Raw genomic sequence first — 24291 nt, 5'->3', positions numbered from 1 at the left:
GATAATGAGTTATAGCTCATATCAATAACGGTTATGAGGCCGAGTTATAGCTCGTATAATAACGACCATATCAATAAATATAAAGGTTTACCGATTTCTGGCCTTTGCAATATTGGTGGTGATGCTAGGATGGCCTTTAACTCAGAAAAGGATTTCTCACAATCCTCGTTCCATTCAAACCTTTTGTTTTTTGATATTGTTTGGAAGAAGTGATACGATTGGTCAGCCACTGTAGGCAGGAAACGTGATAGGGCAGAAACTCTTCCTGCTAACTGTTGCACCTCATTGACTGTCCTTGGGCTTGTCATATTAAGTATGGCTTAACTTTTCTCGGGGTTGGCTTCAATTCCTCTTGAAGTTAGCATAAACCCGAGGAACTTTCCTCCTTGCACCCCGAAAGCACATTTTTCTGGATTTAGTCGCATGTTATATGCTCAAATTTGGCCGAATATCTCTAGTAGGTCGGTGCAATATGAATCTTGTGCTGACGTCTTTGCGACCATGTCATCTACATAAGCCTCAATGTTCTTACCTATTTTTTGGTGGAAGATTTTGTCCATTAGCCGCTGGTAAGTGGCACCTGCATTCTTTAGGCCAAAAGGCATTACTCTATAACAAAAATTACCGTGTTCCGTTATAAAAGCTATTTTGCTTTAATCTTCTGGATGCATTAAAATCTGGTTATAACCAGAGTATGTATCCATGAAGCTCAAACTATTGAATCCAGAAGCACTATCAACTAATTTATCAATAGAGGGAAGTGGATAAGCATCTTTAGGGCAGGTTTTGTTAAGGTTGATAAAGTCGACGCACATGCGCCATTTACCTGAACTTTTTCTTACCATTACTACATTGGATAGCTATGTTGTGAATCTGATTTCTTTTATAAAATCGGCCGTGAGTAATTTGTTGATTTCTTCAAGCAACGCCTTCATCTTCTCTGTTCTGAGATTTCTTTTCTTCTGAGCTATTGGCCGAGCTGTTCTGTCAATAGCCAATTTGTGGCATATAACATCAAGGTCTATTCTGGGCATGTCAGTTGGGGTCCATGCGAATAGGTCTGCATTACTCTAGAGTATGGTTATTAGCTTCAATTTTTCTTTGCCTGTTAGGGCCCCTCCCATATAAGTGAATTGGTCCTCATAATCAGTCAGTCTGACTTTCTCGAGGTCGTCCATCGGCTAAGGTCTTTCCTTGAAATCTTCTCTGGGGTTGAGCTCAGACAAGGAAGGTAGTTTGTTTGTGTTGTATACTGCCTGAACCTATGATGGTGAATTCATTTTTTTCGAGCTTTGCTTCAGGCTTGCATTGTAACTACCGAGCTTCCTGGTGGTCGGCATGTATAGTGGCTACTTTGTTCTCCTGCACAGAAAACTTAACACACAAATGTAAGGTAGACACTACTGCCATGAAAGCATTCAGAGCAGGTCTTCCAAGAATGATATTATACGAACTGGAGCAGTCTACTATTAGGGATTGAATATCAACTGTTCTTGACAAAGGGCTCTCTCCCATTGTCGTCTTTTGTCATATGTGCCCCAAAATGGGGACCCTTTCTCCAGAGAACCCAACTAGCTCTATAGAGGAGGGTTGTATGTCTTTTTTACATAATTTCATTTTTTTTAAGTAGAGTAAAATAAAATGTCGGCACTGCTGCTTGGGTCCATTAAGATTTTTCTTACCAACAGTTCTCCATTTTGGATGGAGATTACTATCGAGTCGTCGAGGTTTGGGCTTGTTAAGTTGAGGTCTGACTGGGTGAATGTTATCGCCGGGCTTATTGTGTTTCCCTTTTTTGGATACATCGTACCTTCAATTGCTAGCATTTCTCGGTAACTTTGTTTTCTTGACGAGATTGTTTTGCCGCCCCCTGCGTATTCTCCTATACGTAGTTTATTATACGTCTTGGTGGGTTAGGAGTTGTCCACTTCCCTTTGTCTTTTTCTGTTGACGTTAGGGATGACAACGGGTCCCCATGGGGGCGGGGACATGCCCCTCGCCCCCAATATCTGTCCCCGTCCCCGCCCGGTACCCATGACGGGTAACGGGAACCCCGTATCCGCCGGGGACCTGGGTCTCCGCGGATATCTGCGGATTTTTGTAAAAATTGAAAAAAAATAAAAAAAATTAGAGAAAATCAAAGATAATCTTCAATTATCATTACAAACATAATATCCATAGTCTTTAAAGACTTAAATAGCAATAACAACAAACATAAACATCTAAACATATCCATAAACAACCAAATATTACATAAACAACCAACCATATTCATAAACAACAAAATAAAGTTCATAACATGATAAAAATAGAATTCCACCATCTCAATCTTCCTTTCATCCCATAATGGTAGTGATGGTAGATTCTGACTTACTTGAATCCTACATTGACATAAAAACAATTTAAAGTTAAAATCATATAATAACTCAATACGTTAAAAATATAAATTATAAATTATAAATTAAAATTGAGCTCTCCAAACTATTCAAATAACATTACTTAGATATGAACATGATATTAGTTAAAACTATTTGTTCTAGTGAAACAGATCAAAAAATAAAAGAACTGGAAGCAGGATAGTAAATTAGAGTCTAAGTCATTAACCAATTGGGTTATATACTTATATTCTGTTTCTATCCTTCTTCTAAGCTTTATATATGCAAATATTGTTTATCAAATTGTTTTGCAATGACTTTTAAAAAGAATGAAACCATTTGGACTTAACATAATAACCGTTTATGCAAAAACAAACATGGCTCCGATAAACTATGAGGCATAGTTTTGAACCAGAAATATAAATTACACAACCAGAATCCAGAAATTCATAGTCAGAAAAGCATTAACCTAATCAGAAATTTAGAAATTCATTAACCAAATCAGAAATTCATTAACCTAATCAGAAATTTAGAAATTCAGTAACCTAATCAGAAATTCAGCAACTCAAAACTCAAAAATCCAGAAATTCAAAACACAAAAATTCAGATTAATAGGAATCTCGTTAATTCAGAACACCCAAATTCGTTACCCTAATTCAGAAATCTAAATTCAAAAAAGGGGATGGAAGACCAGCAAAGACCAGGGCTGACTTACCTGAACCTGATGGAGAAAAGGGGAAGGAAGACCAGCGTCCAGTGAAGACCGACAACGCGAATAGGAGAAGATGACGACCACGACCAGGAAAAGACGACAATGTTACTGAGTCTGCTACGACCAGGAGAAGAAGACGACATTGCCGGAGCCCGCGACGGTGAGCTTGACTGCCTCGACGCCTTCAGTGAGCGACCGAGCCACTCAGGGAGTCTGGGGTGGGAGGCGGCGCTAAGAAACCAGAGGGTGGAAGGCGGCGTGCGACGGTCGGCGGTCGGCGGTCAGCGAAAAGGAGGCAGGAAGGGCTAAGGGTTTGAGGAGGAGTGGAGACGAGAGTCTCATGTCTCAGTTATCGCTCTCTATCTTTCTCTGAAGCAAGACGGCTAGGGTTAGGTTATGTTCAAATGAGAGTGGCTCACATATATATATATATATATATATATATATATATATATATATATATATATATATATATATATATATATATATATATATATATATATATATATATATATATATATATATCAGGGCATTTTTGTCTTTTCATACAAATGGGGATTTAACGGATCTCCACGGGGCGGGGACCTCTACCCCGCCCCCGCCCCGTTTATTATACGGGGCCCCGTCCCCCGTCCCCACGGGTAAAAATTACCCCCCATACCTGCTCCCCGACAGGTAAATTCCCGCGGGTATCCACCCCGCCGGGAATTTTTGCCATGCCTAGTTGACGTTTGTGGACGCTCCTTTCGATTTGAATTGCTCTCTTTGTTCTTTTGTCCTTCAATGTACTTGTCCAGGTGACCTTGTCGAGCAAATCTCTCCAGCAAGTCCTTTGCTATCACATACTCATCAGTTGTGTGTCCAAACCTCTGGTGGAAAGCACAGTATTTATTTTTGTCCAGATATTTCTAGTCCTGATAGCTTCCTACTCGGGCAGGGGGTTTGATTATTTTGGCGTGCAGGATCTCCTTGATTATGTTCTCCCTCTTGGTGTTGAATCTAGTGTAGGTATCAAACTTTGGGGCGAGTTCGGAAGGTTTCTTCGGTTCTTTATTATTCAGTGATCTAAAGGTCCTTTCTTCCTCCTTTCTAGGTTGGTATTTTTTCATCTTCTGAGCTTCACGAAGCTCTTCAATTTCCAGTTGTCCTGCCGCCTTTTCTCGAAATTCATCCAAAATCCTTGGTTTTGTTACTGCGATCGTCTCTTAGAACTTACCAGGTTGGAGGCCGCTTTTGAGGGCATGTAAGTGGACCTCTGGGCTTAAATCTAGAATTTCCATGGTCGCCTATGCGAATTACATCATGTAGTCTTTTAAATCTCATGCTGCCCCTGCTTTATGATACTTAGGTAGTCTGGCCCGCGTACATATATTCTTGACGCAGCAAAGTAATCAGTGAAGGACCTTGCTAATTCTTTGAAAGAAGAGATGGATCCTGTAGACAACTTAGAAAACTAGAGTAATGCAGCACCATCTAGATAAGTAGGAAAAGCTTGGTAAAGTATAGGTTCAGATGCACCATTAAAGAACATCATTGATTGAAATTTCTTAATATGGGCATGAGGATAACCGAACCCCTCATATGGTTCAAGGGCAGTGAGCACACAACATAAAATTTTTTGGCATTTGAAATTTGGTGATCTCGTTCGAGAAATGGTTGTCTATGGTCAGCTTTTCTTTTGGCGGGGTCAGCTTTTGGGATTTTGTGTTGTTCTGGGTTGAGCTTTTGGGGTCTCCCTTGCCGTGTTTCCTAGCTTGGCTTTTTTATGACAATTCAATTATCCTTCGAACTTCCGTCTGAAGTTCGGCAATCTGTGCTAAATGCTCTGCTTGTGTGGGTTGATGGGTCTCGTTATCAGCCATCTTCGAGATTTAGCAAAAATGGAAAAAAAAAAGGGAATACAAAGCTAAAAAAGAGAATTAAATTTTAGTGGGATTTTTATTACTCAGGCCCCACGGTGGGTGCCAAATGTTCCATCCTATGAGCAGTCGCCGAGCTATGACGATCTCTTTTGAGCAATATGTTACTTGTTCTGAAGAGTTATAGGTCGGCTCAGCTTGAACACCACAAAGGAAATACCTGCAAAAGATACTCTAATGCTCAAGTCAGTAAAAGGCCTTTTTAAAAAATATTATCACTTAGCATAAAACTTTAAATTAGAACCTTTACCTGCCTCCTGCCGAGGTTGCATTTTTGGTTTTATAAATGATTAATTTACCGAATATGGAGATAAGTCCGGGATTCTTAGTTGGATGGTGAGTGTCGTTCTTGGTGAGTTTGTTTCGTTGATAAGATTTTGACTGTTTAGACTTTTCGTTCGACCTTTTCGTTCTGTTCCGAGTTCTGGGGATAGTTTTGGTGACTGAGGTATAGAGTACGTATCAGATACAATTATATATTATTTAAAATATTCTTTTGGTTCAAAGTTTAACTAATTGGAAATATGTTAGATCCTTATATATGTATGTATGTGTCGATGATTGTAACGAGTACTATATATTAGATTTAAAAAAAAGTAAAAATTTAAGATATTTTGTCTTGAGAATATTCCACAATTCATTGATTAGAGAAAGAAATCATATTTTTTATCGGAAAAAGTTAAAAATTGAGTACGTAGCTAAAAAATATTAAACCAATTAATATTCTTTACATTTTAAATAAGAAATTAATTTTAATTCACTGTTGGTATAAAATAATTTTATACGTGTATTTAATTACGTAATGTTATATTAATAAAAATAACTACTTTTCATATTAATCGCGTAAATAGTCATATAAAAAAATAGATGTAATTATACGGTATAAAAATTCGTATATCAAAATTAAACTCTTTAGATAAACAAAAAAAAATATTAATGTTCAACTTTTTAATGCCCTTAGATTAAACCTAGTAAGATAAGTCCAAACATCTTCATTGTTCATTTTTAACTTTTTTCATCGTTTCTACAAACTATAATAAAGTTGTACAATTTGCACACTCCCATATACTCTACCTCACTTGCAAGTCCTTGAATCGATTGATGAAATTTTTCTATATATACATGATACAATTGCAGTGGAGTGCATTTAGCATGAGATCCTTTAGTACTTCTCTTAGTCCCTGCAACAAGTGTATATACATTGATATCCAAAATCTAAAATCTGAAAATTTGTTTAACTAATCAATAAATACACAATCATAATAAGTTATTTTTTGTTGATCACTTATAACATTTCATCTATCAAGTGATGCATTTCCTAAGTCTTCTTCAAGCAAATTCAAGAACCATTTTCATGACTCCTTAGTATTTGAGCATACAGACACATAGGCAATGACATAAAAATGATTGTTTGCGTCTTATCCCACGACAAAAAATAATTGTATCCCAAAGTATCCTTTTGAAAAGCATCCATTAATGTGTATTAAAGGTCTATAATCACTCTTGAAACTGGGATAATAATGTATTTGTAGAAAATAATTTGGCTTATGATTCTCTTGGTTTCAATGATATTTCTCATCTTTCCGATTTCAATGATAGTTAATTACAAATTTCTAATATTCGGAGAAATATAGATAGAATTTAGAGATATGTTGCTTTATAAATAGTGAACGAAAAGTCACATTACTAATGCTTATTTTATTTGCATACTTTTGGATGAGACAGAATTAACAGAATAAAAAAATTTTGACAAAAATAGACAAAGACATTAAAAAGTGTCAGAAAATTCTTTATGACGTAGAAAATCAAATGAAAGATTTATTGAAAGAAATTCAAAAAAGTAAAACTAATAGAAGAAAACTAAGTATTAGTGAAGACGATGGTGATGAGATTAAGGATGCAACTAATGATGCAATAGCATAAGACGAACAACAAACTCTGAGTCAGCTACTATTTAACAAGCAAGTGGTTAGAAATGATTCAAAAAAGAAAGCAAAGGTCATTACTCCTCTTGTGTTTGCACCAAGATCAACTCTAAGAGTTCAACCAAGTCTGAAAAGTGTGTCGAAAGAGGCGATACATGAAGTTGATAAGTGATTTGCTATATAGCTTTTGGATTATAGAATTTCTTTCAATGCAGTTATGTCTCTATTTTTTAAAGATATGTTAGATGGTGTTGGTGGCGTTGGGCCTGGTTATAGAGATCATTCCTATAATAATTAAGTTGAGGGTTCACTTGTTAGCCGATCTCAAAAAAAAGTGTCAAATAATTGTTGATAGCTATAAGAGTGCCTAAAGAAAAACTGGATGTACTCTCATTGCTGATGGTTGGACAGAATAAAAGTAAAGATCACTGATTAACTTTTTAGTTTATTGATCGAAAAGATTGTACTTTGTGAAGTTTGTAGATGTTTCAAATGTGGTAGAAAATGCTTCAAGCTTCTATTACTTGTTTTCTGCAGTGATTGAATAGATTAGGTCTGATAATATTGTGTATATAGTGACTGACAATACGGCCAGTTATGTTGTAGTTGGTAAGCTTATTAATCAGAAATTTGAGAATATCTATTAGTCACTTTGTGGTGCTCATTGCTTGAATCTTATTTTAAAAGATATTAGCAGTATGGCGCATATTTCTAACCTTGGATCACATGCTTTAAGTAAGTGTGTACATGCGTGCGTGTGTGTGTGTAATCATATGGTGTTCTTGTCCTGCCTTACACAAAGACCTACTTGAATGGAGATTATTCGTCCAAGTACAACTCGTTTTGCCATTATCTTCATTACATTAAAGAGTATCTTTGATAGGAGTGGCAATAGGTAGGGTAGGGTAGGGTTTGGATCCAATCCTAACCCTACCCGCGGGTTAAGAATATCCCACCTCTAACCCTACCCATTCTTAATTCGCTGGTACCCGATCCTATCCGCGAGTTACCAAAAAGATACAACATTATTATATAACTTGATGATGATTTAAAATAGAACTGAGTTTTATGTAAAATAAAACGTACTAAATTATCAATTAGTGATCTTCTCTTGGTGGCTAAGGATCTTTTGTATTTAGGGAAAGATCTTTGATTCAACATCTACTTGAAACATATTTTTATATAAGTGTATAACATATACATATATAAGGTGCGGGTTGGTCGAATATGGTTGAGGCTCAACCCGCACCATAACCGACCCGCATGAGAACCCTACCCGCACCCTATCTTATCCGCTGCGGATTAGGTTGACAACCCTATCCGACCGGGTTGGTGGTACCCGGGAGTAGGGTGCATGTTGCTACCCCTAATCTTTGAGCACAAATCGGATTTGTTAGCATTGGTTGTGGATGCACACTTTATTGGTCATAAATTAAAAAGAAGTACTAACGGTAGAACTGTTAGTGCAATTATCCTGAACAAAAAAAATGGAATAATTATTTTACTGCATACAAATTTGTAAGTCTATTGATCAAATTGTTGAGAATTGTAGATGCTGATGATAAATTATTATTGAGATATGTCTATAAAAATATGATGAGAACAGAAAATATAATAAAAAAATGTTCAAGAAAAATAAGACTATATATTAGCCTTACATATAGATAATCAACTTAAGATTGGACAAACATTAAAAAAAAAACCTTCTTGCAATAACTTATTTCTTGAATCTTGCTTTTTTTTATGAATACTAAAAATAGCAAGAATGTATCTCCTTTAATATTTATTAATTTTAGTAACAATTAATGAAAATTAAATAAGATAAATTTTAATTTTTTTTTATTTCTCTAGTATTACCGATAAATTAATCCGTTATTTTATCTGATTAATTGGACTTAGCTGTTTAGACCAGGTTTAAACGGATTTGATTTTGAAAGTAAAAGTCCACTTATTTAAAAAAATTAATAATAATAAACGAGTTGAAACGACGAATTTTGACGCCCTAACTTTTTTTGTTCGGTACATGACGCCCTAAACTTTTTTTTTTTTTTGGTGAACTGACGCCCTAAACTTTATCAACAATGCAAATGACCAAATCACCCAGCATTGCAAAAGTTTTATGGAAAAAAAAAAAAGCTTAAAGTCTCCTCCTGATGGGAGTAGCCCAAGTCCGAATTCCGGAACAAGTGGGAAGCCCATTCCCTCACATTTATGAATGAGATCTGATCTGATCTGATCCCATAATCACGGAATTCATGCTAACTCAAACACTTGTTTATACATTACATTCAATTCATTGACTCCTTTATTACTCTTGATTCTCTCGCTCAAATAATAATAATTTCTCCAACTTGCATATTCACATTTAAGAAAAACTTTTCAAAAATAACACCTAAATTATTATATGCTATGTTATGATAAATCATGACGCGTATTTATTTTATATATAGCAATAATAGTCAAGTTGTTATCCAAGAAAACATTAAATATATACGTTTTAAGAACGAATAAGAGTTGAGATGATTTTCCTTTTCTGAATGAGAAAGGAACATACATGTACCTCAAAGTGTGTAACCGTGAAAGCAGGGGCAAAGACTTTAATAGTGACACGAGAATTGAAGCTGAGTTTTTGTGTTTCAGATTGCATTTCACAAACTATATACTCTGATCTATCTTCACTACTCATGTGTTGTTGCTGCTGCTCTTGGAGTTTCGTGCTACCTTATTTGGGAATCTTCCAAACTATTTTTCAGGTAAATATTTTTGAAATTATGAATTTTATATATTAAAACATGTCTCAACTGTTCCATAAGATTTATACAATTTGCACTTTTATCATCATAGTCCCTTCCAACGTTAACACATGTATTGTCATTGTAGTGGGTTTTGTCTTCATTAATAAACGGAAGAAAAATATGAAACAAAAAGTCAAAAGCTAGTTATCTGGTTTTTGGTGATCTTGATTTATATGTCTCAAATTATTGAATTTGATGAGAGCCAACTGAATTTACATATGAAATCCTTCCGTTTTGCTGATAAATTTTGTGCCACTGTGATAATGAGATCTATTTGAGCAATAATTTTTATTTCTTCAACACATCAAAAACACAATGTATTTTTGTCGTGAAAGAGTCTCTGAGAATAAAAAGAAGTATATAGGACAAAGATCAATCGGATTTTTTGCATCGTTTTTATGAAAAATATATTGAGAAGTATATGGGTATTATTGTCTATTTATTTTATTTTATTTTGTCAAATTTCATATATTTAAGAATATGCTTAAAATTTTTTGAAGAGATATTTCTGCACAAACTTTTAAAAGTACAAACTTCTCATTTTATATTTGATAAATAAAAAAAAATAATATGTATTTGTACTTGTAACTTTAAAAAATAGGAATATTTTTTAAAGCACCTAAAATAAAATTTTTAACTTATGCTTATTAAAATTAAAAAGTCTAATATAATCTCGTATATTAATTAATATCCAAATTTAATTCTTATATTAATATCTATGTCTATTAATATATTTTTAAATTTTAAAAATTATTTTATCAAATATATTTGTTATTTTTGTACTTATTAAAAACTAATTTTAATTTGATTTATCAAATCTAAATACTATAATTTTTAAAAAGTTATTTTTTAAAAATTAATTTTTATAAACTATTTTTAAAAAATAAAACTTTTACTAAACTAAATCTAAGTCTAGGATACTAATTATTTTAAAGAATATGAATTAAATGATATATATTTATTAATGCATAAATACACTCTAAGTAATTTAATTTTATTTTTTAATGCATATATAGTATTTTTTTTAAATTTATCTCTTTTATGTTTTCATTATATTACTTTAAAATAGGGAGTGAATACAATTTCTTTCAAACATTGGTATGGGGTTACTATAGTCATCTACTGAAAAAGATAGAATGAACGTTCATTGGTGAGAAAATACTTAAAGCGTAGGTTGACAAAATTTTCATCTTTCAAAAATAATTTATAAAAATTAATTTTTTAAAAGTAATTTTTTAAAAATTATAACATATTTTTGATAAACTAATTTTTAAAATTTAAAAATACTATAATAGATATAGATATAAGAATTAAATTTAAAAATAAATTAATATATGATGTTATATTAAAATTTTTAATTTCAATAAGTACAAGTTATGTTTAAAAGGTTATACAGTAAGATTTGGTTTGGTAAAATTTTTTGAAGAGGTGCTTATACTTTTTAAAACTACAAGCTCCTCATTTTGTTTTTAGTAAATAAAAAATTTTATGTGCTTGTGTTTGCGCCTTTTAAAAATTATGGGTACTTTTAAAAGTACCTAAGAGGTACTTTTTGAAGTTTGGTTGTACATATCAAAATTAAAAAGTATAATATAGCTGTGTACATTAATTAATATCCAAATTTAATTTTTATATTAATGTCTATAAACAAATATTCTAACTTTTAAAAAGTAAAAGTTTTACCAAACTAAATTTAAAACTTGGTTTGACAAAGTTTTTAATTTTCAAAAATAACTTATAAAAACTAGTTTTTAAAATATAATTTTTAAAAATTGTATTGTCTGTATTTGATAAATTAAATTAAAAATAACTTTCAATAAGTATATGCAACAACAATTATATTTAGTAAAATAACTTTTAAAATTTAAATTTTTTTAATAGATATTAATATAAGAATTAAATTTAGATATTAGTTAATGTACGAGGTTAATTAGATTTTTTAATTTTGATAATTATAAGTGTCTTGCACCTCTTCAAAAAACTTTATCAAATTATGTCTAAGTGTTTTTAAAAATATTTTTGTTTTTCAAAATTTGCAAATACAAGTACATAGTTTTTTTTAGTTTACCAAATATAAAATGAAAAGTTTGTATTTTTTAAAAGAGTTTAATTTGATACATTGACAGTATAAAATATTTTACACACTTATATAATTACAATTATTCTCTTAGATAACCATTCACGTTATCAATATATAAAGTAATTATTTTTGCTAATATAATATTATATAATTAAATGTATGTGTAAAACAATTTTACACTAACAATACATCAAAATTCAAAATTAAATTCTTTTTAAGAATATAAACATTTCTTTAAAAACGTTTACCAAATCAAATCTTAGAAGTTGAGTATTTTTAAGTCAATCAATCCCAATAAGCAGAAACTTAATGTCACATTAATTGTACCAAAATTGCTTCCTATATATATATCCACAAAACAGTGGTGGCCACTAATTTGACTGTAATTAGCAAATTATGATTGGATTTTTTTTAATCCTTTACTATTATTCAATAAAAAATATTAAATAACTATTTAAATTTATTATTATTTAATTATTAATTCAATTTTTTTAATAAAATTTTTTTGGTCTAATAATTTAATAATATACTTTTAAATATTAATAAAATTCTTATTCAATTTAAACGGCTTTCTATTTTCGAGCCATGCATGTGAAACTCAAGCAAGAAAATGTTGCTTCTTTGTTGGATTTTTCGGTTGGAGACTTCATACTATGATTCTCTGAATTTCGTTTTTTATATGTGATCAGTAATCATACAATCCCAAAAAGACCAAAACAAGAAGTGTAACAGAGGAGATTATAGGATGATATATCACATTTAACTTCGTTTTTAATATTTTGGATGTCTTTTATTTTTCGAATTTTATAATAGGATAAATAATATTTATTTATAACCTCTTAAAATATAATATTTATATAACACACTTGAAAGTTTATGTAGTTTATTTATAGTAATACTAGTATATAGCTTATTCACATAGTTTACAAATAAAAAAAAATTAAGTACGATTTTTAGTTTTTAAGACATAAGTTAAAAATATTTTTGTTTTAATTTTTTTTGTATACAGAATTGTTCATAAAATTTAACTTAATTTTAAAATCGTCCTTCAAACCAAAATACTTTAGGGATCAAAATTATAGAGAAGTGATGACAGAAGTATAAATAGAAGTAGAATGGATCATAGACAACTTTTTTTTTGTCTTCTCTTTTTTTTCTTTTGCAGGAGTAAAAATACTTTCTTTTTTTTATTTTTTTTATTTTTATTTTATAATTATTTTTGTTATGGATTATTTTGTCCAAAATTTTATGAGTTTAAGTAAAAGTGACGATTTTAAAATTTGGTTTTAAACTTTAGAAACGATTTTGTATGAAAAAAAAAATTGAAGACAAATTTTTTTTTCTCAAAAACACAATACTAAAAGTATAATATAGTGTTAAAATGGTCAATTTTAATAATTATACATCCAAAGTGAGGTTTAATTTATTTTTTCTTATTAACTTAGCCAAAATAGGAAAATCTTTTCTAGATTAAAAGTTTCAAAACATAAATTATGTTTGTTCTAATTGAATTTTCATAAAATCAACTTTGTAATACGAAGTAGGTGAACCGTGAACCATGATCCTATATACCAGCTACCTCTTTAATAATCCAAGCATGAGTTATACTTCTGACTTTTCCATATTCTTCGTTTCTTTTAACTACTACATTTTAAAATATTATTAGTCAACAGACTTGTCTTGACAAGGTGACAAACGATATTTATTTTCAAATTCTTTCATTTTCATATGGGCATATTTCCTTAATATGTTTACTTATTATGTGTGGTTAACATCACTCTCGCTGACTCCCATAAATTAAAATACATCGGAAATAGGGATAGGATTTACCATCCCTCCCCAATTATTAATAACTATTTATGGAGCAAAGGTACAAAAATAGAAGACTTTGACAAACTAGTGTATACTTTTGTGGTTCTCAAATACGACTTTTCAACTACAACTTCCTAACTTCCTATTTATTTATTTAATTTTCTGTCCAAAAAATGCAACAGTAATTATAGCAAATTTCCCGCCACTAAAAGTACCTCAAGCCAATCCCATCCAAAAATTTTCTATAAGAAGTAATAAAAGAAAGGATTAATTTAATTAAGTTCCCTAATTATAGTAGATACTTACATTGATCCTCAAAAAGTTTAAAATTGAATAATTCATTCTCAAGCAAAATATTATTATCTAAATATTCATTAAAAATAAGAGATACTGATTTCTTGATAGTTTTAATTAATTTATAATAAAATTTTTAGCGATTTATCTTTAATGTACAATTAAAAATTTGATTAAAAAGTGACAGAAGGATCAATCTATCTAATACTAGTAATTTTTGAGGATTTTTATAAAATAAAAATTATTAAAAAAATTTAAATTATTCAATCTAAAAACTAAAAATTGATATTGACCAATTTAAATATTTATTCTACAAATTATATATGGTCTGTTTATAGTTTGTTTGGTCACATTTTTTTTTTTTGTTGAAGCGGGAGAGGGAAAACTAAAGCAGAAGAAACTAAGGCTTGACTTCTAATTGCTAAAAAGAACCAAAAGAAAAAGAGATACATGGGTTCTGAGAAGGAAGTAAGTGGTGACGGTTTGGCACCTGCACCTATAACAACAACAACAAGAGGTTCAAAGCAAAAGAACCTTGATGATTGGCTTCCCATAACTGCTTCAAGAAATGCGAAATGGTGGTATTCTGCTTTTCACAATCTTACCGCCATGGTTGGAGCTGGAATTCTTAGCCTTCCTTATGCCATGTCACATATGGGTTGGTACGTAATAGTAGTTGTGTTTCTTCTTCAAGTTCTAATTATGCTACTTATCTTCACAATTTATTATTATATATATGATATGTTTTCTTATCACTAAAATGGATTAGTTACTGTGGTTGACATAATATGGATGACTTGTAGATGATTGTTTATTTAGATTTTTTATTTTTTAATATTTTTGTTTCTAGAACTATAAAAAAATAAAAAAAAATTGTTATTTTTTCTTTGTTTTTCTCTCCTAAAATCATGAAAACAAAAAACATTAAAAATAAAGCGAAAATAAAAGATAAAAACGTAAACGAACAAGTTTTTAGATTTTTGGTCAAATTTGATTATTTTATATTAAATAATCTTACTTAATCCATTGTTTTAAAGTCACTCTGGCCTTTGGATATTTAGCTTCCTGTTTTCCAACATGACGATTCATATGCATTGAATTGAAGAAGATAAAGATAAGAATATTGTAAAATGGCTTTGTTTAATTTATTTGAATACTAAAAACGTTTCGCCAATTATTATATATATATATATATATATATATATATATATATATATAATGTTGTTGTTATGTTATTTATTTGAAATGAATTTTTAATATAAAAAAAAAAAACAGGGGTGCTGGTGTTACAGTGATGATCCTGTCATGGATAATCACACTATACACGTTATGGCAAATGGTTGAGATGCACGAAATGGTACCTGGGGGAAAGAGAAACGACAGGTATCATCAATTGGGACAAGAAGCTTTCGGAGAAAAACTTGGTCTGTGGATTGTGGTTCCTCAACAACTACTTGTTGAAGTTGGTACATGTATCGTGTACATGGTCACTGGAGGCAAGTCTTTGAAAAAGGTTCATGAAACCTTTTGTCCCGATTGCAAACAAATCAGAACCACTTATTGGATCATGGTGTTTGCTTCTGTAAATTTTGTGCTTGCACAAATTCCTAACTTTAATTCTATTTCCGCCATCTCTGCTGGTGCAGCCGTCATGTCTCTCAGGTACGTAAGAATTTTGCCACAATTTGATAAAAATAAACAATTATTAAATAACTATTAATTATTTTTGGACTAAAACGAATTTACTTGTATCTAAGGTATTTTTAGTCAATACTGTAAATTTTATCATATTTTCACTTAATGTTGGATTAATATGTTTTTGGAGCAGTTACTCAACGATTGCTTGGTCCGCGTCTATCAAGAAAGGAATTTCAAAAGACATAGACTATACTGTAAAAATGAAAAGCACCAGCGATGGTGTCTTTAATTTCTTCTCTGCATTGGGAGATGTGGCTTTTGCATACGCAGGCCACAATGTGGTTCTTGAAATCCAAGCCACAATGCCTTCAACAGCAGAAAAACCTTCTAAGATACCAATGTGGAGAGGGTGTGTTTTGGCATACATTGGAGTTGCATTATGCTACTTTCCTGTTGCTTTTATTGGCTACTACATGTTTGGAAATTCTGTGGATGACAACATCCTCATCACACTCCAACACCCTGCTTGGCTTATTGGCATTGCTAATTTGTTTGTTGTCATTCATGTTGTTGGAGGCTACCAGGTCACTTTTCACTTTCAACTTTTAGGGTCACACCTACTCCTTTTATTACTTCATTTTTATAACTAATTTTTGTAAAACAGGTATTTGCAATGCCCGTATTTGATATGATTGAAACCTTCTTGGTTACACGGTTGAACTTCTCACCTTCTACTACCCTACGATTCACAACTCGCTTTCTATATGTTGGTATGTTATTATTATTCTTGTTCTTCATTTATCACTTGATTTGGAATGGCTTCTAGCAATAAAACTCCAACTTTTCTAATTCTATATTATGCAGGAATTACAATGTTCATAGGAATTTGTGTCCCATTTTTTGGGTCTCTTCTTGGATTTCTTGGTGGATTCGCATTTGCTCCCACCTCTTACTATGTAAGTAGGATATGTTATTATTATTTGATATTTTAAATAAAAATATTAAATGCATATAAAAAATCAGTCAATAAATTATTTTTTATTTATTAAATATATGTATTATTTAATTTGTTTTTAATTTATATTTATTTTTTTAATATATATTTTGTACGAATAATTAATATTGTTTTGTATATATGTAATATAGTTGTATTTTAAAAGAATTTGTGCAATATAATTTTGGAGAGAAATAAAAAAAGAATTTTAGAAAAAATAAAATTTTTTTCTTCATTTCTTAACAGTCTAATCTACAGAAAATGTGAAAAAATATGAATAATAAATAATAATAAATATTTATATTTTATTCAACCTACTATGCATATACATGTTTAGCTATTATTGGTCTTATTTAATTTTATGGCTACTTGCAGCTTCCATGCATCATATGGCTTAAGCTCAAGAAACCTAGAAAATATGGCTTGTCCTGGACGATTAATTGGGTAAATTTATTTGTATTTAACTATTAATAAGTTCATCTTCAATTTGAAAAATTATTCGTAAAGACATTAGCTAATTTTGTTCTTTTATAATTGAATTTCAGATATGCATTATTATTGGAATATTGATAATGACACTATCTCCTATTGGTGCAATGAGGAATATCATTTTGTCAGCTAAGGATTACAAATTTTTCTCATGAGCTTTAAGGAATCATTATTCTGTTATTGGGTTCAAAGTTGGTTGATGGGAGAATGCAAAAAAGAAAAAGAATTAAGCACTTTTGAGGCACTTGATATATATATATATATATATATATATATATATATATATATATATATATATATATATATATATATATATATATATATATATATATATATACAAGACATTACATTGTTTTGCCTAGCCTTGTAAAAAGATGTCTTTATAAATTTAAGGTCTAACTTTAATTTAGTAGGATTTTATTTTGCCTTATAAATCAAGTGAACATATATTATAGAGAGTTTATTAGACAGTCAAGTGCTTTAATGAATTTATTAATATTGGTGTACGCAAATATTTATTTCTTCTAAAATTTGGAAGAAAAAGAGAATGTGATAAATCAATTCTTCTTGAACATTTGTGAATTTAGTGTGTACTTTGTTTAAATAAAAAATCAACTACCCAGTCTGAATCTCTCGAGTAGAGATATTTAAATTAGTGTTATTTTGTGTGGCTTGTGACAGATGAAACTTTTGGTGAGTATGTTAAGCACTCTTTGATTTCGATGCAACAAATTTATTTTTGAACCAATCGCATCGCTGCGTGAAGATTGCTTTCTTTCTTGCTAAGAATTACCATCTAGCCCAAGAGGAAGTAAAGAGATGGAGAAGAAAGGTAGGATCATTGTATGCAGTAAATTATATTAGTGTTAACATTTGGAAGGCTTTGTTCAAAGTTCTTTAAACCAGATTTTGAGATAACGATTTTGTTAAAAATCTTTTCGAAACCTTGATAGAATTTAAATATCTTTGAAAACAGTTTTTGGGCTTTTTTATTTAAATCAATATATAAAAATTATTAATTTCTAAAATAGATGAAATTATTGATGAAGATGCAAGTCAGGACTAAGTTAAAAGCATCATACAAAGTGGGTGCGGGTACCCAACTTAACTTCGTAGCATGTGAATTGGAGGAGTTGCAGGTAGAGGATCCATGGCACATGCAAAATGGCCACCTCAGCTCCGTCACCCCATGACATGAAGTGTAATACATACGAAATATATAGGTTGATAAGGATTTTAGACCGATTTGATAAGTTTAAAAGTAAATTATATTTGAAGAGTGTGAGTCTATTTATTTATAATAGAGTTGATAATTATTTTTGTTGGAATAGTTTTATTTTTATTGATGGATAATTATTTCTTTTATTTTAGAAGTCTGTTGAGATCTATTATAAAAATGGTATAAAAATTTTTTAGAGGCAGTTACTTGCTTAGACAAATAAAACTGGACTCCTTCACCATATTTAATCTCTTTAAAAAAGTCGAATAAAAATTAGAAATCTCTTTTTTTAAAATGAACTTTTTATTTTTATTAAGTCTGACTTTACTTATTGAGTCAAAGTATCAGCAGTTATCTAAAATTAACATCAACATTGTGTATCACAGAAAAAAGTTCTTTACAATACACGAAAAAAGCATAGCAAATTAGCAATTTATCACTAATGTTGTTAGGAAATAAAATACCTTTTGGTCCTGAATTTTTTTTGTTTAGATAAGTAAGGCTTCTCGTCAGATTAGACCAACAAAAAGGATGAAGCAAGTTTGTGCCCAAAACTTGGACTTGATTAATTTCAAAACATTAAGTCAAGTTGCCAACAATAACCCAAGCCCATTACATCTCTCGGCTTCAATCTTCAATCTTCAGTGTTCCATGTCCAAAAAAGGGAAATTTTCAGTGTTCGGATATTATATATAAACTCAACTGGCAAATTTCCCGCCAATTTGTTTCGGCACTTCGTCAAATCAGAGCAAGAAACCAAACCCTAGACTCTAGAGAGAGAGAGAGAGAGAGAGAGAGAAGCCATGGAAGAGGAAATCAAGTCAGAATTCAGAAAAGCCGGGTTCAACCTTGAGGAAGAAGAAGAAATACTGAACAAGTGTAAGTAGTTCTTCTTTATCGTTTGTTCCAATTCCTTTCTCTCGATTATTGAAGAGTAGAAAAAAACAAAAACGAAGAAGAAGAAGAAGAAAGAAAAAGCGTTGAATGTGTTAATGTGTGTAGCATATGCTTGCAGGTATGACTTTCTGCATCAACTACAGCCTCAGCCCTGCAGATCTCGTCTCAAACTGGGAGGTTTATTACCTCAACAGGTTTTTGCGCTCTCTCTCTACTCTTACACTCTACTGTTATATTTGAAGCTAAAGCTGTGTGTTTGGGAATTATATTAATTTTAGAATGATCTTTCAATATATATATAATTTTAATTGTCAAAACTTGTTTCAATTTTTTAATTATTCTCTGCACTTTTTTGAATTTCTGAGTTTATGAAGGATACACTCTGCTGCGTTGCTAATGGTTCCAGAGAAAAAAAACAGTGCATTGTTTTATAAAATATCTGAAATGAAAATTGTGGCAATTCTACTTTATGGCCTAATTCTTCTCTTTCTCTCTATCTCTCTCAATCCGACAGACAACTGAATGAGCCAACAGTGCAAAATGCTGAAATGGATGGCTTTTTGATGCACCTGCAGACTAACAAGAAAGAAGAAGTTATAAAGGAGGAATCTAATTTGCATAGTTACTCTATCAGAGATGTAGAAATGTAAGTACATCTTACTAAATTTACAATAAATCCGTGTGTGGTTTTCTTATGTGTTTTGCTTAATGATTGACTTGCTTTAACCGTAAAAATTTATGCGGGGTGAGGAGAGGGTGGGATTTCAGTTTTATTTATTTAAGAAAGGGGGGGGGGGGGTAAGAGCTTATTGTTTTATTTAAACCCAACCTTGTGCATAATATTTAAGTGCAAGTATTGTGGCTGCTGCATTCTTACAACTTCTGTTATTGGTCAGGTCCCTTCCCTTTATGTATTCATTAGAATTGTGTTTGGTCTTGTCTACCGCTTACACTGATTCTTGTTTGTTTTTATTTATCGTTATCTCCTGTTGGGTTGTGTAATAGCCTAATAGGTTATAAAGTGGACAAAACTGTTTGAATTGTATTTCAGAATTTCCGCTAAGCTACAGATATTTTCATAACAATCCTTCTTTGTAGGGTCTTAAATAATGATGATGATGCTAAGTTTAGTACTCCTGGGACTCCAACAAATAATGATGAACATCTTCGTTCACCTGCACACGAAGCAATGTCTCTAACAAATGGGAATATTTTATCTTCTGGAAAACCAACTGAGCTGGTGACACCCTTTTCAAAGCGAACTGATAGGTTTGCTGTGAAATTTAGCATCAACACAGTGCCTGATATAGAGAATGAAATACAAGTGCCGAATCATGAGATCGATGAGGACGATGTTATTAGGAAAGTTATGCCTTGTAAAAGGTGTTCATTGGTGGTTCATAGCTCAGGGCCTAAACCTGGTTGCAGATTCATGCATGATAGGACAGAGGATAGGGTATGATATATGGTCTATCTCTTAGATATTTGGCCTTGTTCATTGGTTTATTGAACTCTGATTTTGGTTGTTTAGATGAATGTAATAGAAAATCGAATTCGCAAACATACAAGGGCCCTTGTTGCTTCTGGGCTTTATGGAGAACCAACAGACCCTACAATTGCTTCACAGGTAAATTTAATGCATCTACCTATTTTACTGATGCATTTGCAGAATATTTCAAGACAAATTGTTCTTTGTAGTAGGCCTTTACAATCATTCGGAAGCTGTTACTTAATTGTATGATTGTCTGTTGGCTAATGAGATTATTTGCTATCTTGTTTACTTAACCTCTGTATCTACATTAAATCCTCCTTGCATGGGTCTGATAGTTTAAACTAATATACTTTATCAGAGAAGCATTTTTGCTGTTGGTATGGTTTGCTGTGATGCAGAAGGCCGTCTAAATGACAAGTCTGTCATGCTGCAGGGCAGGTAAATTGGCACTATATATCTCCATATAGATAGTATTTATACAAGTATATTGTAACCTTGATATATCTAAATACTAGGTGTTGGATCTGTTAATGAACAAAATGGAGAAACAAAAGTCAGTCAACTGATCAATTCAGCTTGACCAAGAGTTTATGTTCACTACCTTTTAGCTCTACAAACTTATCTACCATCATATATGGTCTATTTTCTGATATGTTGACAGTGTTGAGCATTCTGGAGGAGAATGTGTTCGTCTGGACTTGCAACGCTTAAGCCATTTTTCAATTTTCCCTGGTCAGGTGAGTAATGGCATGGCAGGTTAAATTCAGGCTTTGAAAGTAAAAAATTGTGCTGGAATTATGGGTTATGAAACAAGGATCTCATCTTTTGATAGGTTGTTGGTATTGAAGGGCATAATCCTAGTGGGCATTGCTTAGTTGCATCTAAATTGGTAGATTCTATACCACCTACCTCTGGTGCTGATGATAAGGATTTGAATCCAGCAAAGAAGCTAGCTATTGATAGAAGTCAACCAATTGATATTACTTCTAAAAAGACAGAGTTGTCCATGGTATTTACTCTACTCGTTTCTTAGTCATTGAGCTCTGTTATAAAATTATATTATGCACTAGGTTCCATTTTTAGTATTTTGGTAAAATTTTACAGATTTTTAGTTTTTTTTTTTTACTATAGTTTATTTTTTAACAATGACAAATTACTAACATCTTAATTAGCCAATCCAAAGTATGGTTATAAGGCAGTCATGTGAAGCAAAACCTTGTAGCTGTTTATTTACTTGCATTTTGACGCATATTATAGATTTTAAAAGATCTCATGTTCTTTTGAAAAATAATTGTGATAATATGAAGAATATTTCTGTTAATAATTTGTATTATACACATGCTCTTGGTGCTTAACAGATTATTGCAGCAGGCCCTTTTACGACAACAGACAATTTATTTTTTGAGCCCCTTGTAGAATTGTTAGCATATGCAAAGCGAAGACAGCCACAGTTACTTATATTGGTAATACCACCTATGCATAATCTGTATCTTTTTAGTTTAGGTCCTAGATAATATGCAAACCTTGATTATTCGATCCTGCCTACTGGACTATCTCAGTTGGGACCATTTGTTGATTCTGAACACTCCAACATTAAGAAAGGAACTGTTGACAGAACCTTTGATGAAATATTTCATAACGACATCCTGAGCAAGGTAATAATTCTTAACAGTAGACATTGTTTTTGGGAATTTTTATTTAGTTCTTTTCTAACCCCCTTGTATCACTTTTGGTATCCAGTTACAAGATTATGTAGAATGTATGGGTTCTGCTGCGCGTGTTCTTCTTGTACCATCTATACGAGATGCGAACCATGATTTTGTTTTCCCTCAGGTACAGATAGAATTGAATCAACTAAGATATGATGATTTTTGTTCAAGATGCTAGTATATTTGTTTCCTTCAATCCCAAATCCAAATATTGATATTAACTATTTCTTTATGCAGCCTGAACTGGATATCAATCTTCCTGATCTCAAATCTCAGGTAAAATTATGTCGAAGCATTTGACAAAATAATCTTGGAACTGTTGCATGTACTTACAAAAATATCATTCACTATTAACATTGATGCTTACGTAATTATTCTGTTCTATTATGCAGATAATCAGTCTCACTAATCCTGGAATTTTTGAGGCAAACGAGGTATTGCATTGGTGATCTCATCTTGGTAATTTATTGTGTTCCACTTCCCATGTTTTACCTCTGGGATTTAAAAATAAAAATTGACTGACACAAGATGCATATTTTGCAAATACATCTGCTGTACCACATAGTATGCTTTACTAAATTTCTTTTAGGTTTTATTATCCACTTACTGATTCTCTTGGCCAAATAGTTGAAGAAAAAATGTTACAAGGTTTAGTTAATTGCTGTGTCTGGAGAGGAGCATGTAAGAGTTACCATTTGTTAATGCTTTTCAGGTCAAAGTTGGTTGCTGCAGTGTAGATATTCTCAAGCAGATCAGTGGGGAAGAGATATCACGAACTGCGCCAGATGGACAACCTACTGATCGCTTGAGTAGGCTTGCAAACCATATTCTTAGCCAGCAAAGGTGAGGTCTGATCTCCTGTGATTTTTTGCTTTCAGAAATCATCACAAAGAGTTGACACCCTTTGATTTTTGGATTAGCTTTTATCCACTTTATCCGCCGGCAGAAGGTGTTCCTTTGGATTTTTCTCTTGCACCAGAAGCCCTTCACCTCCCGTTGGTTCCAGATCTTCTTATCTTACCTTCGGATATCAAGTACTTTGTCAAGGTACACATGTTCTTTACCTTGTGCTTGTTACTTTTTCTCAATCCTTAAAAGATGGTGATTGAATTTTTGAGAAATAGGTGGTGGATACTAATTTCTGATGAAATAAAGTTTATTCATTACTGCATAGGTGCTTAATGTGGGAAGTGAAGAGACAAACTGCAAGAAATGCATTGCTGTGAATCCAGGAAGACTAGCAAAGGGAGAAGGAGGGGGTACTTTTGTAGAGCTTGATTATCGTGGTGGTTCCGACAAAATTAATGCATCAGTTATTGGCATATGAATAGTTTCGGAGCATCTGTAGTCAGGAGGTGCGCATTCGTAACAGCCCTTGAACTGTCGTTCATGCTCTGGAAAATTGCTTTCAGTGATGCATCTTAGCCTGTGTTTTGGAGTAACATGTGAAATTTATAGATATTGTTTTTATTTTTTGGCTAGGACTTAAATATTTAGAAAAAGTTAGAATGCAGAATATGTAATCCGAGTTTCATGCATGTTTAGCCCATGAAAGAGTGTAAAGGTGATTTTAAAAAAAGGATGGGGAGATTACTTCGGATCTGTAATTCTCATCCTCAGCCAGCCTCTTCTTCCCGTTCTCTCAACTCACACAGGCCCTCATGTTTCTCGAGTTAAAATTAGAACCCACTCTGAAACATTGTTAATATGTAGCATTGCTGTTGTGATTAACAATATACATAGTTTAATTTTCTACAGGTATCCTGTATCCACTAGTAGAAGCAATCTTATTTTTGGCTCAGTCAGAATTTGAATTGATTCAAATGGTGACTCACTTCATCACGGGAAGTGTTCCTTTATGTATCATGGGGTTGTACATAATTGTTATATTATATTGAAAGTAACTCAGAATTCGTGACGTTATTGGTATTCACGGGCCTA

At 31.8% G+C, this 24291-nt stretch overlaps 2 protein-coding genes across 3 annotated transcripts; both read left to right on the top strand.

The window, feature by feature from the left end:
* Positions 1–9173: 9173 nt before the first annotated feature.
* LOC112715056 (lysine histidine transporter 2) lies at positions 9174–17256 on the top strand. Its single transcript, XM_025766798.2, has 8 exons — positions 9174–9684; positions 14284–14574; positions 15188–15574; positions 15741–16134; positions 16215–16320; positions 16415–16506; positions 16920–16988; positions 17090–17256. The coding sequence occupies exons 2-8, from the start codon at positions 14363–14365 to the stop codon at positions 17186–17188; spliced, it is 1359 nt and encodes a 452-aa protein (XP_025622583.1). The 5' UTR covers positions 9174–9684; positions 14284–14362; the 3' UTR covers positions 17189–17256.
* A 1559-nt stretch (positions 17257–18815) lies between these two features.
* LOC112715054 (uncharacterized) lies at positions 18816–24289 on the top strand. Of its 2 annotated transcripts, XM_025766797.3 has the most exons (17): positions 18816–19131; positions 19268–19343; positions 19664–19795; positions 20248–20605; positions 20681–20776; positions 21000–21079; positions 21303–21378; positions 21474–21650; positions 22000–22104; positions 22201–22296; positions 22382–22474; positions 22588–22626; positions 22743–22784; positions 23063–23193; positions 23271–23397; positions 23525–23705; positions 24109–24289. In XM_025766797.3, exons 1-16 carry the CDS (start codon positions 19056–19058, stop codon positions 23675–23677), a joined length of 1857 nt encoding a protein of 618 aa, XP_025622582.1. In that variant the 5' UTR covers positions 18816–19055; the 3' UTR covers positions 23678–23705; positions 24109–24289. The 2 variants fall into 2 exon arrangements, with proteins under 2 accessions (XP_025622582.1, XP_072060665.1); XM_072204564.1 differs by having other exon boundaries at positions 23525–24289.
* Positions 24290–24291: the final 2 nt, after the last annotated feature.

The sequence above is a fragment of the Arachis hypogaea genome, chromosome 10, assembly GCF_003086295.3.
Source record: "Arachis hypogaea cultivar Tifrunner chromosome 10, arahy.Tifrunner.gnm2.J5K5, whole genome shotgun sequence".
NCBI classification, from domain to species: domain Eukaryota; kingdom Viridiplantae; phylum Streptophyta; class Magnoliopsida; order Fabales; family Fabaceae; genus Arachis; species Arachis hypogaea.
The sequence above is the reverse complement of the archived record's forward strand: the minus strand, read 5'-3'. Positions and strand labels throughout refer to the sequence as shown.

What these genes read in the sequence shown, in the direction of transcription:
- LOC112715054 (XM_025766797.3), top strand. Translation starts at nt 19,056, where the DNA reads ATGGAAGAGGAAATCAAGTCAGAATTCAGAAAAGCCGGGTTCAACCTT. An exon ending in TCTATCAGAGATGTAGAAAT is followed by an intron (nt 19,796 to 20,247) that starts GTAAGTACATCT and finishes CCTTCTTTGTAG; the next exon opens with GGTCTTAAATAATGATGATG. An exon ending in TTCCTGATCTCAAATCTCAG is followed by an intron (nt 22,627 to 22,742) that starts GTAAAATTATGT and finishes TCTATTATGCAG; the next exon opens with ATAATCAGTCTCACTAATCC.
- LOC112715056 (XM_025766798.2), top strand. Translation starts at nt 14,363, where the DNA reads ATGGGTTCTGAGAAGGAAGTAAGTGGTGACGGTTTGGCACCTGCACCT. An exon ending in GCCATGTCACATATGGGTTG is followed by an intron (nt 14,575 to 15,187) that starts GTACGTAATAGT and finishes AAAAAAAAACAG; the next exon opens with GGGTGCTGGTGTTACAGTGA. An exon ending in TGTCCTGGACGATTAATTGG is followed by an intron (nt 16,989 to 17,089) that starts GTAAATTTATTT and finishes ATTGAATTTCAG; the next exon opens with ATATGCATTATTATTGGAAT.